General features: G+C 36.5%; 1 protein-coding gene across 6 annotated transcripts in view; it reads left to right on the top strand.

Moving 5' to 3' along the window:
* The window catches only part of LOC138707980 (F-box/LRR-repeat protein 2-like), a 1,260,080-nt gene that overhangs the window by 729,578 nt on the left and 516,312 nt on the right, over positions 1-14,190 (top strand). For 4 of the 6 annotated variants that reach the window (XM_069838068.1, XM_069838063.1, XM_069838067.1 and 1 more), the window contains exon 3: positions 2,244-2,366. The exons of the other annotated variants lie outside the window; for them this stretch is intronic. In XM_069838068.1, the coding sequence (XP_069694169.1) occupies positions 2,244-2,366 (123 nt within the window). The remainder of the gene's footprint in view (positions 1-2,243; positions 2,367-14,190) is intronic. 6 annotated transcript variants of the gene reach the window in all.

Raw genomic sequence — 14,190 nt, 5'->3', positions numbered from 1 at the left:
CTGGGAGGAAGATAGTCATGCCAAAGAAATGTGCGCAGTGAGCATAGTATGGTACGAAGTTCATCCAGGAAGTAAGTTCCAATCACGTACAGAGATGGCATGGCTAGTTGGATGAGAATGCGCATGCGTAGCAGTAGAGATAGGATATGTGGGAATAATTTAGTGCACTTCCAGTATTATGATGGTAGTAGTTATTACACAACGCCAGGAGAAAATGGCTGCACTGATATTCTCTCCCGCCAACTTCGAGATTCGTGGATTTATCCGATTTCTGCACGCTCAGAAGCCATCTCCAGCAGAAATCCACCGCCAATTGTGCAACGCGTATGGACCTGACATTTTTTGAGCGAGAGTATGGTCAGACGATGGTGCAGGCAACTCACTGAAGGCTGAACCAATATGCATGACAAAAACCGTAGTGGCCGGCCGTCCCTGGTGAGGCCAGAACTGATGGAAAGTGTGCAGCAAGCAGTTTTGCAGAACCGGCACTTCACAATTTCGGAACTCTCTGGTCAATTCCATCAGGTGTCTCGCTCAGTGCTGCACGAAATCGTCTCCCGGTGGCTTGGTTTCGGAAAGTGTTTGCAAGATGGTTGCCAAAACAGCTGACAGATGAACATAAAACGTAACGTCTGGCTGCAGCATTGACATTCCTTCAGCGGTATGCAGAGAAAGGTGATGAGCTTCTCGACAATGTTGTCACTGGGGATGAAACTTGGGTGTTGCTGGCCACAGCAGAAACAAAACAACAATCCATGCATTGGCGGCATAGTGGTTCACCTGTGGGGACCAAATTGAAGTAGACAATCTCTGTCAAAAAATCATGTGCACTGTCTTCTGGGATCGACGTGGTGACGTCACGTGCAAGTTTTTATCGCCAGGGGAGACAGTTAATGTTGAGCGGTATTGTCAGACATTGCAAATCTGAGGAGGACAATCCAGAACAAGAGACGTGGAATAAAGAGTCATTACGCTTTTGCACGGCAACGCACGACCACATACATTGAATGCCACACGAAATCTGTTGCTTCAGTTTGGATGAGAGATCTTCGACTATCCACCCAGACATCGCGCCAAGTGACTTTTATCCCTTCCGACTTATGAAGCGCATTCTGGCTGGAAAACGTTTCCACAACGACGTTGAGGTACTGATGGCAGTGGCTTCATGGCTCTAGAGGTTAGCGGCAGTCACCTATGACAAGGGCATATAAACGATGGTGCACCAGTAAGATAAATGCCTCAATGACTGTGGTGACTATGTTGAGAAGTAGCCAGTGAATCTGTAAATACTGCAATAAATATTTCATACTTATTGATGCTTTCTTCCTTTACCGCCCATTGGAACTTACTTCCTGGATGCACCTCGTAGTATGCTGTGAATGTAAACAGTTAAAATCTTGACAACAGGTTAGAAGTAAAATGAAAAAAATCTAACATGTGAATGTTTATATTTAATTCTCCACGGCTACAAATTGAAAATTGACTAGTTTATATTTATAATTAAAAGAATAAAATTTAACATTTATATGCAATATTAGTTACCATTTTGTATAATTTAAATAAATAAATATATTAATTCAAAATAACAAGGTACTTTACATTACAATTCAAATGAACAACGTATTTCACATTGCAAGTAAGTGCGGGCCTCGTAGGCCCATGTCATGTATTACAAGGGGGGAAAAACAGTCATGCATCAGAGGGTTAAGGACCTTACTAACTTGATAGAGTGTAGAGTGTCATGAATTATTTTCTAGTAGTAAATCGAATTAGGCAGAAATGGTTTTTCCAAAAATCCCTGGAATTCGGCTCCTCGAATCATTGACGCTACAAATTCAGTGACTCTATAGAGGAATTTGGGGATTTGACTTGTCTTTGGGAATCCCGAATGATAGTGGAATGAGTGGGTAGGGTTCTTCAAAAATGTATCTTTGAAAATATATCTGTTGTCTTCTTATAATATCTGGAAAGCCATATTCAGTGTTAATTACAAAAATATCAATATTTGGAGGAAAAATGGTACAGAATATGATAAAATGAAGATATTTATCCCATATGAAAGTTTTACCAAACCGTTTTTATGAAATATTAGTAATTTTTGTGTTCACTCTAGACATAGTGAATCGTGAATATCCTTGCTCCCATACTTCTAGCAGACATGGTTTAAATAATGGAATTTCATATTATTTATCTCTCAATAAATATCGTTACACTTAAGCCTAATAGAAAGGTGTTGTTTGCAGAACTTGAAGAAGTTAAACATCTCTTACTTGCGCCACATAAATCCCGCCGTGCTGATGGGCTTGGTGCCTTGTTTCTGCAACCTCGTGAGTCTCAATCTGCGAATGACACTCACAGTCGATCAGGTAAGATTTCCAGTACGTTGCCACGCTGGTACCGTACAGTATATAGACCAAGCATGCCAAAACTCAGTTGAATGGGAAAGTATGACCCAATCTCACTCCAAATCTTTTAGACTCGATTGATGTGCATGCATCGCTCTCAATCTCAAACTTGCTTCAATGGCGGGTACTACATAAACTCATTTTGTAAAAACAATCACCACTCTAAACATAAATTAGGATAAGATTGATAAATCTGCACACAAACTATTTAACATTAATCTATTTAGTGATTGATGGAGACGCTTCTTGTTTTTCACTAATTAATCAATATTCGGTTGGATTGTGTTAGAACATAGACGCAGAGTAAGACAAGATGACAATCATTGAACCTAGAGCATGCACCTGATTTACACTGATTCAATGAAAAAAACGTTTCACAATATGTCAATCCAAACATTGCAATTATACGACCTGCAACATTTTTTCATATTAAAATACATTTGTATTGTCAGTAACTAGCATACACATCTCGACCACATTTGCTTAATAATTTTATGAAACTGTTGGAAATAAATCGCTTAACCAGTATGTGATTTATGAAATTAAAAAATCCCAAATAAAAACAAAATTCTATAAAATAAGCAACACAAGAATTATACATAATTGCGTACATACCTGTAAGTTTGTTTTTCCTCTTACTCTTTACCTTGGGTACCATTGAAATGCTGTTGATAAAGCGTCGTAAAATAACCTAGTAAAATAAAATAAACCATTGAAATAACGTCTTATATTATATACAGAACGGAACATAATATACCATTAGATTTATTTCCTACAACAAAATATCCACATTTATATTCCTTATTGAAGCTGTATCTTGGTACTTTAGACAGTTCCAGTTTAAAATATTCTGTAAACTGCTCGCCACTGATTATTTACGTTCTGCAGATAATGACTGAGTAAACAGAATGAAAACAGATTCGCGGACAGGAGGTGGAGGAAGTAGGGATTGTCATGTTTGCGCTCTAGAGAGCGCATGTTTGGTATCCCTGCCGTAGCAAATACATTATAATATCTCCAACTCAATGTATATTATTGATAGACTATTGAACTTTTTAGTGGGTTATTTTACGACGCTGTATCAACATCTCAGGTATTCAAATTATAAGTGAATTCTTTTGCTATTGGTGGGGGAAATACGAATTATAGTTCATGTTGTGCAGTCCGTTCGGTATTACAGGTATCCATTATGCACATATTATTATTATTATTATTATTGTTATTATTATTAGTATTATTATTATTATTTATCGTTGTTTATTCAACTGTCCCAAGACAGGTCTGAACCTTACAAGTGATACCAAAAAGGAACAACATATGAGGAAACTAGGCCAGGATATAATGTGTAGGGTAGCCAGTTCCTTTTCCCCTCCATTCCATACATCGCCGACTAGTTACATATTACACTAGTCAGGCTTCAGATGCATAGAAACAATTGTTCTTCCTCTGCCACATATTGCCAAGTGAGATGTACTGCCTGATAATAGTGGTACATATCAGCCAGAACCTCAACCAAAGGATATTATTATTATTATTATTATTATTATTATTATTATTATTATTATTATTATTATTATTATTATTATTACTATTATTGTGTCATATTACTCCCCCAAATAGAGCGCGCAATGATTTATTAGTTTAAGTGAAATGTTTAACGACAATATGCATACCATATATGGTTTTGGTTTAACAAATGCTTATGGATATAATGGATGAACATTAAACTGAAAACCATTTACAACACAATCCCTCTGCTACCCGATCGGTTCATGTCAGCGGCTCGTGTCTTTGATATTCAAACATAACAGAATCGCCGACATAGCTGAAGAGAAGTAGCTAATATGACTGCTTTGTCTAAGAATAAATTGTTAATTCGGCTATACAAAATACAATTTTATTCTTAAATAATAATATCAATATTATAACATGGCAAATTCGGTAAATAATGTACATTCATAATACTATACAGTATGTTCAAAGTTGTCACATTGGCGATGCTTGCAACCAATTCTTTGTAATCATTCCAATCGAAACCCAGTTAGTAAGACTCCGGTTCAATTCCATAAATCATATGAAATCCTATGATAATTTATCTGGCATCGCAACTACCATGGGAATTAAACCCTAATGTGCAGTGTGTCTCTGGAGTCCGTGGTGCAACGCCGCGCATTGAGGAGGAGAAGCAGAAAAAAGTGGGCGGGAGACAAGCAGTGCGTACTGCTGCAAAATTCCTGTCGCCACTTTGACGTCAAAAGGAGAAAATTGAGGATTGTTCTGATTAATTATTAAATTGGAAAAGCTTATCACTTTTTCAAAACGGTTTATTTTTCTACTTTCCTTCCCCTCTCTGAATTTCCTACTTTTCTACAATTGGTACAGCCTGTTCAAAGACATAGCATGTTTATTATTTTTAACTAAATAAATACAGTGCACTGGAACCTAACTGCAAAGAACACCAACAGGTCCAAAATGTTCTGTAACTTACTATTGAATTCCAGTGTTTGGTCACCGATCCAATGTAAACATGTTACCTTTCTGATATCACGCTGCTGGGTTAAAACATTCAGTTTCTGATTAATATTGTGAAGTATGGTATTACTGTTCGTAGCCTAGCTCCTTTCTCAGTGTGTTTCGAGTATGCTACCCAATTCTTAGGAAGTACTGTCTACAACTAATCTAACATGTCTAAACTTCTCGAATCGTCAAAGAAAACAATAATTGAAACCCTCAAATTAGTATAACATTTAGAGCCAAAATAAATGAAATGCCAGCAGTGCCTTCTACTGAAAATATTAAGGCCAAGTCGCTTAATATTTTAAATAAAAATTTTGGATATTCTGTAATATGTGGCACATGGAATATTTTGATGAATTACGACAGAAGCGTTGTGATAAAGTAAACATATCTAATATTCCACATTTTCTTTGTCTACCAATTATATCTTGTCCGGTTGAAAGAAGTTTTTCTAGATGCAAAGATAATCTAATAAAATAAAGGAGGATTTTCTTAAATAGAAACACTAAAAATTTATATTTAATTACTCATTAAAATGCCTTACAACTGACAATTTTATTATATCTCTATTGTAAAAGCTTCGAAAACGTTATTATTTCCTCCTCAAAACTGTAGAATCAATTGCTTAGCTTTAAATGCTGATCTATTTGATTGTAAAACTACTTAACATTGCTTTGGAGCCAATAAGCTTCATTAATGTTTTGTTACTGCAGTATTTGTATATAATTTATCATGTAAATAAATGAGAGCAGAAGAGAAGAGTTATGCATAGTACGTATATTACGTTGTTAACTGAGATTTGTAATAGGTACGAACATAATATTAAAATGTAAATAAATAATAAGTATAAACAAATGTAAATAATATGTGTATATAATATAGAAAAAATGCTTAGTTTCTTAGGCATTAAATGCGTGTAATTTGTATTTTTATTTTGACACACACACACGCACATACACGCGCGCGCGCGTGTGTGTATTGTGTGTATAGCTTGTTTCCAAAATGTACCAAATCCATAATTTTCGAAAAATGAGTTACACGTGGCAGCGCATATCTACTAGGCTTCGACATCTATATACGAAAGAATTTTTGTCAAAAGTACCTAATCCCGTTTATAGTGTTCGTCTAAATTTACATTTTACAGCAAAACATAACATATCCGCTTCAGCTTTCATAGCATAAAGTACCTACTCCTCTTTCAATTATGTTGCTGTGTGCTGTTACGTCAATTTTCTTAAATTTTCAGTAATGGTTGCTGAAGAGAGAGTGGGTAGTTTGTCTGCCATCTTCTCGTATTTATTAACAAATGTTACCAATATAAAAATACATAATGAAAAGTTAATACTAACAATAATAAAGATGAAATTTACCTAACATAATGAATTTTACCTAACATAATGAAATTTACCTATCATACCGCCACACCAAGAGGCAGTGGCCTTTTGCAAAGGATTAATTACAGGAATGAGTGTAGCAGTTACATCAAATTGAAAGTGTAATACAATGTTCTGACTATGTTTTCACAATCACTAATAGTCAGGTTTCGGTAACACACATAATTTCTGGATAGGACGTATGATGACACTGGAACTGGTTTGACAGTAGCCACCCTGGCAAGACCGTCATCGCCGAGATGGACCGTTTCTACCAAGACTCTTCTCCATTGAAGTGGGGGAAGGTTGTCATACTTTATGAGCATAAGATTGCCAGTACGTAGGTTGGGATGTTCTTGTGTCCACTTGTGACGCTGTTGTAGTGTGTGTAGGTAGTCCTTGTGCCATATCCGCTAGAAGTCTTGGGTCACCTTTTGGATATGTTTCCATCTGGAAAGACTATTGATGGAACAATGTTCAAGATTATGGTCGGGAAGAGCTGTGAAAGGTTCACCAATTAAAAAATGGGCTGGAGTGAGATAGGATGTATCGTTAGGATCGTCGCTGAGTTTGGATAACGGGCGACTGTTCAAACTTGCCTCGATTTGTGAGGAGAGTGTTGTTAATTCCTCAAAGCTGAGTACTGTTATTCCCATAGTTCTACGAAGATGGTATTTAAATGCTTTCACCATGGATTCCCAGGCACCTCCAAAATGAGGTGCAGATGGAGGGATAAAGTGCCAGGTAATACCTAATCTTCCTGCGCCTTCTTCAATCTCTCCTTCCTGCTCCTGGTGCTTCATAAACTACTGAAGTTCTTTCAGTTCCCCGGACGCACCGATGAAATTGGTACCGTTCTCGCTAAAGATGTCGGAAGGACAACCTCGACGTGATGTGAATCGACGAAGTGCCGCCATGAATGCATTCGTTGAAAGGTCAGATATGACTTCAAGTTGTACAGCTCTGGTTGCAAGACATGTGAAGACTCCAACATATGCCTTTCCTGTCTTCTTGCTTCGTTGAGTGCCTATTCGTATTACGAATGGACCAGTATAATCTTCCCACGTTCAAGAAAGGTCTAGAGGGCGTGACTCTAGGTTTAGGGAGATTTGCCATTTTCTGTTGAGCTGTTGATGATCTCAGTTTGAAGCATGTGATGCAAGAATGAATGCATTTCTTCACAACTTTACGAATACTAGGCATCCAGTATTTCTGTCGTAATGATGAGATGAGTAGTTGTGGTCCTGCGTGTAGCAAGCGTAAATGTTCACTCCGAACTAAATGTCTCGTGAGGTGGTGTTGAGGTGGAAGTATAAGTTGATGCTTGGTTTCATAGGGAATTGGTGAGTTCTGTAGTCTTCCTCCAATTCGAAGGCAGACATTTTGGTCGAAAATAGGGCTCAAAATCTTTAGTTTGCTGGTCGTATCGACTGATTTGTTTTGCGTGAGGCATTGTATTTCTCTTTGATAAGAAATCGATTGCACAATTTTAAGACAAGCATTGAAGGCATTACTTATCTCTTGTGGTTTCAATGGAGATGTATTTCTCTCACCGCGGGTGTTCCTGCAGTTAGAAATGAATCTTAGACAATAACCAACAGTTTTGAGTAGTCGGTTTAAGGTTGAGAAGTGACTCAAGATTGAATCATCATGTTGCATAACAATAAGTGTTGTTATAGCCCTCTGGTCGGAAATCCTTGAGGGATCGCACCTTATTTGTGAGGACCATTTTGATGGATCTAGATGTAGCCAGTCGGAACCTTCCCACCATAGTTCGCAATCTTGTAGAAGCTTTGGTTGCATCCCCCTTGAAGCAAGATCAGCGGGATTATCCTTTGAATTTACATGGTACCAATGGGAAGCTGGTACAATGTCTTGAATCTGTGCTACCCTGTTTGCTACAAATGTTTTCCATTTAGCGGGACATGCGTGTAGCCATGCCAGTACTATCTCTGAGTCAGTCCAAAGTCTTATACTGTCAGGTGTTATACGTATTGCGCTAAGTGTCTTCTTGATTAGACGAGCCAATGTTAGGGCACCGCACAGTTTGAGACGCGGAATCGAGATTTGCTTTAAAGGCGCAACTTTTGATTTTGCGCAAAGGAGCCTCGTGAGGATCTCGCCTTCTCGGTTCACGGACCTTACGCATACAGTCTGTGATGCGTCGCAGAAGCCATGTATCTCAATATTCTTCACTATTTCTTCACTGAGGACCAATCGTGGAATTTGTAGATGGTTAAGTGCAGGTATTTGCTGATAAAGATCATTCCAGGTATCGAGTAAGTTCCCCGATAGTTAATCATCCCATGTAGAACCTTCTTACCATAGGCGCTGCATGAATATCTTGAAGATAACAATAACTGGAGTTATCAGTCCTAGTGGGTCAAATATCGATGATATAATGGATAAAACCATACGTTTTGTGTAGTTGGATTCTCTTGAGTTTGAATTTAAATCACAGTTGATTCTGAATTGATCAGTTGAAGGATGCCAAGTCGAACCAAATGTCTTGACTATACTACTGTCACTATCAGTTAATGCGTGTTTGTGCTCTCTTAAGTTCTTCGGGATGGACTCAAGTAATTCTGGGCTATTCGTGCACCACTTTCTTAGCGGGAATCCTCCAAGCTGAAGAAAATTGTGGAGTTCGATTCGTAGTCTTAGAGCTTCTTCTAGAGTATCAGTTCCTGAAATACAATCGTCCACATAGAAGTCGTGTTGCAGGACTGAAGCGGCTCTCGGGAATCTGGTTGCTTCATCTATTGCCATCTGTTGAAGACATCGCGTGGCCAAATAGGCTACTGATGATGTTCCGTAGGTGACTGTTGTAAGAGCGTAAGTCTTCAGTTCATCCTGAGGGTTTCTCGCCACAATATGCATTGCAAAGGTTGATGTTTTGAGTGTATCTTTATTTGTCGGTACATCTTCTCTACGTCGGCTGTGAAGGCTATTTTATGTGTATGGAATCGCATGATTAATGAGCATAAGTCGACTTGTACAGTTGGTCCCACCATCGTTTAGCGAAACGCCGATGTCGGTTTTTGCAGAAGCATAAAAAAACCACTCTTGTCTTGGTTGTACTGTTTGAATGTTTGTGAGCAGCATGATGAGGTATGTAATACTCCGGCTCTTGTAGTGTAAAATTTGACTGAACTTCGAACATATGTCCTAGTTTTTCATATTCTCTCATGAACTCAACATATTCTATATGAAGGCATGGTCGTACTTGCAGCTTCTTCTCTAGAAAATGAAAGCGTTGAAGAGCAATCTCCTTCGAATTTCCAATATTAATTTCGTTCCTCATAGCTAGTTCTACAATATATCTTCCATCTTCATCTCGTACAGTAGTATCCTTGAAGTGTTTTTCATATTTCCTATGTTCCGGTGAATACGTTATGTGATTTATTTCCTCTAGGGTCCAAAATTTCTGCATCTGATTTTCTAGGCTGTGGTCAGATGTGACGAATAGTGATTTAGGTTCTTGTTTCTTGTTGATCACTTGGCATTAGTCTAATTACTAATGTAATCTATTAATCATGTAGATTTTATATAAATGATTGTAATGCAAACTGTATGTCGATTACCTTGCAATTAGGAAGACAATCTCTTGGCTAGGAGGACCATAAAGAGAGAGTGGGTAGTTTGTCTGCCATCTTCTAGTATTTATTAACAAACGTTACCAATATAAAAATACACAATGAAAACTTAATACTGACAATAACAAAGATGAAATTTACCTAACATAATGAATTTTACCTAACATAATGAAATTTACCTAACAGTTGCCATATGCGTTTTGTGTGATTCTGTATAACACTTTAGTGTTTCTTGTTATATCTCTATATGGTGAACTCTTAAAAATATATTCTGATGTTTGAGATGAAAATATCGATGTGCCACAATGTACTGGCAAACAAAAGAATCGTAAAATGTGTGCGAATTCATTGTAAACAAAGTTATTGAGACAGGAAACGAGTAAAGTTGCTGCAAGTGCAAAATCTGAAATTTCATACAAACATATTAACTTTTATAAAGCTTTATCCATATCAAATAATGATATGGTACCTGGAAACAAGCAATACTGGGCCAATACAGATGCTGTAAGCCGAAAAAAAATTTTAATGGGATACAAAAATATAAAATCTCGTGAAAGAAAGATCCAAAGAGCGAAACGGTTTAAAATTGAAGACATTAATGCAAGAACTAGATAATGACCACATTTGGCGAAAATGAGTTTTTATGCGATCTGTATTGTTGATAATTTCCTTTACAGGATACCATTTGAATTATTCACAAAAGTGCAAGCGTTTGTCAAAAGATGGCATTGAAGTTTTAGTTACTTCCTGCTTGAATGCAAGAAAAAGATAATGACTATATCTACTTCCTGCTATAGTCAATCTGGACTTTTGAGGTGGTAGAAAATGAAGTTCACAATGCAATGAATGTGGGTTTTGAATATTGGAATATATTCTTGTAAAAGTGGACACTCTAAAATGTAATGTATGATGAAACCATTGGAAAAAAGGAGCAAACGAGGCTGTGTCACTCTTAAAACTTTACATTGAGAACTATGTGAACAAGGAAGTCAAAGAACTGCATATCTTTTCGGATAACTGGGCTGGCCAAAATAAAAACTCTGTGGCGGCCAAGTTCTTGAGTTCGCTTGCATCATTGAGGCGATTTGTGAAAATACACCACCAATTTCCTGAGCGTGGATATTCATTCATGTCTTGTGATAAGGCATTTACTCGAATCGAGAATCTTAAAAGGAGGAAAGAGTAATATTTGTAACAGAAGAATGGTATAACGTTGTGTCTTCTGCATTCAAAAGTTTCTCAGTTATTAGGGTGCAACAAGAAACCATTCTTAATTTTGAAGAGCATATGGCACCATTCTTCAAGAAAATAATAAAAATGCAACAGGATCTTTTAAAATAAGCCGATGCCGGAATATCATGAGAAGTATCTGTTTCCGTTGATCAGAGTAACGTTGTCCAAAACAAGTTTTGTATGTTTAAATACGCTCACAAGACTCCAGATTTTAATGCTCCCAAAGCATATCTGCTAAATTACCACTGGATTCCAAGAAATATAATGACGTAATGAAACTCGCACAGAAATACATACCACCTGTGCATATGGGTTGGTACAATGATCTTATTAGCAATCACGTTGCCTTGAATGAAGCAGAGACTCATGCCTCATATTCTGACTAATCACTTTAAATAAAAATCATATTTTTCCATTTATATATTCTATGTGTCCTATTTATTGCTTTAAGATATGATATTGTGATTATAAATAAAATTGGAACGTTATTCGGCATCATATCTGTACTATTTAAACCTTGCAAACTATTTGAGTGTCAGAAATGGATATATCCACTACATATTTTCCAATTTTTTTATATTTACATATAAGTCACAGCTTCAAAACTTTGTGTATCCACACACATTATAGAATACTTTTATTATGTGTAAAAACATTTAGTTGATTCTGTATTTTAAAAAATGTAAATTGTTTTTCTCATTTTTCTCGGAACTTTACGTTCGGTCATTATCTAGTTCTTGCATTCTTGTCTTCAATTAGTGAAGTCAAACAATCAACTATTTATCCTACAACAGCACTAGTAGGTGTACATTCTGCATATGCAGTGATACCAAAATGTACGCACAAAATGCTCAGAAATGGGGTAACATATGGTATTTCGGTTCAACTGAAAGAAATATCAAACTGTAGCCATCTATGTAAAACAAACTAAGAAAAATGAATTATTGATATCTACTCTTTGTTAGGGGGAATGAATTATAGAAAATTTCACTTTGCAAGAGAGTCGTGAAAGTAAATAACATGGCATCAGATGCATTTTTGTTAATGTTATTGATATTCTCTACGATGTGTGATAGGTTTTGCTTTTGTTGCTGCTGAGACAATATGTTAATTCTAAATGTCGCCTTATAAGTGAAAAAAACATTGTAATTATTACTGAATGTCACAAAATATATTACTATTGTCAGTTATTTAGTCATTAAGTGCACTGTATGGAAACCTTTTCGAAATTTGATGTCAGAACGTACCAAATCCGAAATTAAATTCCGAATAACTTTGACATAAAATGTGGAATAGCTTAAAATTTGCTACAAAAATATTAAGAGAGGTGCAGCTAAATCCTAAATCAAATATTGATATATTACAGTAGCCGTGGCTAAAAGGTAATCGTGCGCCGAGCCACTGTGTAACCTGCAACGTACACAGCACCTACGGAGGGAGGCGGACACCCGAAGGGGAAGTGAAGCAACTGTCTGATTTATTAACGGATTTTCATTTCCCTTATGTCAAGCACTTAAATATAATTTATACAGAATAAGGTTACAAACTAATGTCTAGTATCTGTAACGAAGAAACACATGAATAAGAAAGCATAGGACATATTATCACAACCTGAAATTAACTGTCTTCAGAATGTGTCTGCGACGGAGTTTCAAAATCAGGAATTATATCACTTACTGCCAGTCGTAGTTGATCACTAAGGTGTTTGTCAGTCGTGATCTAAATTTGGTTTTTATTATTTTCATTGTAAAAAATAATTTTTCACAAACGTAAGTTGTAGCGAACATGGCTTCAACAGAGCAAGCGAAAGAACGATGATTCGGATATTTATTTTTTGGCAAAGATTTGAAAAGTTCAACATTTGGCAAGTCCTTACATCTAGCTTTCGTTTAACATCGCACTGTAAATCTGTGCGTTTAAATTTAAGATCTAATCGCATTATTCGTACATCTGCTGAAAAAGGATGGACGTACAGAGATGATAATAATAATAATAATAATAATAATAATAATAATAATAATAACAACAACAACAATAATAACACTTATGCTTTTAATCTTTTATGAGTGACATGTAGTATAATTCCGTTTTATGTTATACAACCGGTTTACTCGTAATACATGTGAAAAAATTATACATTTAATATTGTCATCATATTGGCAGCAAAAGAATGCGTCCTCCCATCCTACTTGAAACTTCCGTTTTTGTAGAGGTACATGATTTCGAGAGAGACGTTACAACGATACGCCACTCGCAGGTCAGAGACAAATACAAATGGAACGGAACGGAGTTTGACTCCAGTGAGTGAGAGGGTAGGTGTTGGGGGAGGTAGGAAGCAAGAGAAATGCACAGCTATCGTTGCGAGCCACAATGTGCTCGCGAGTCACATTTTCGTCCCGGCTGTATTACAGTAATTATTGTACCTTCGGTACATTTTTTGCTCTCCTGTAAAATGTTTCCATTTGGATTTGGTACCTTTTGGAAACGTGCTCCACATATGTGTGTTGATTAACGAGGAAAGGTAAAAAATTTAGTATATGATACCTTAGACCAGTGATCTCGCGTATGAACGGACGAGGGCATTGCTTGGCTGATGCGTGCTTACTGTAGCGACAGAGGACAGGTTTGTGACGTTGCCTTGTAGTGAACAGAGGCGGTTCTTACCATCCATTCAAACAAGAGATGTGAGGAGCAGAAAACACTTCAAAACGTAGGCCACACTGAAGAAATGAAACATATATATATATATATATATATATATATATATATATATATATATATATATATATATATACATACATATATATACATATATATATATACATTATACAACTCACAGTAACGAATATGGCAGATGCGAAGATGAACATGCAGCATTAATTATCCAACAATTGAAGGAAAATGAGGTAGAAGTTGTTTAAGATCACAATGTCAGTGAATCTGCTGCGCGAATCAGTTATAAAATTTACTTGTATTAGTAAGATATTAGAAATCTTTCAAAGATTAAAAATTTTTCGAAGAATGTTTAACTACAACTGAAGAACTTTTCTCACAACAATTGTAGGA

Source organism: Periplaneta americana, chromosome 10, assembly GCF_040183065.1.
Source record: "Periplaneta americana isolate PAMFEO1 chromosome 10, P.americana_PAMFEO1_priV1, whole genome shotgun sequence".
Taxonomy (NCBI): domain Eukaryota; kingdom Metazoa; phylum Arthropoda; class Insecta; order Blattodea; family Blattidae; genus Periplaneta; species Periplaneta americana.
This window is presented reverse-complemented; position numbering and strand designations above follow the sequence as displayed.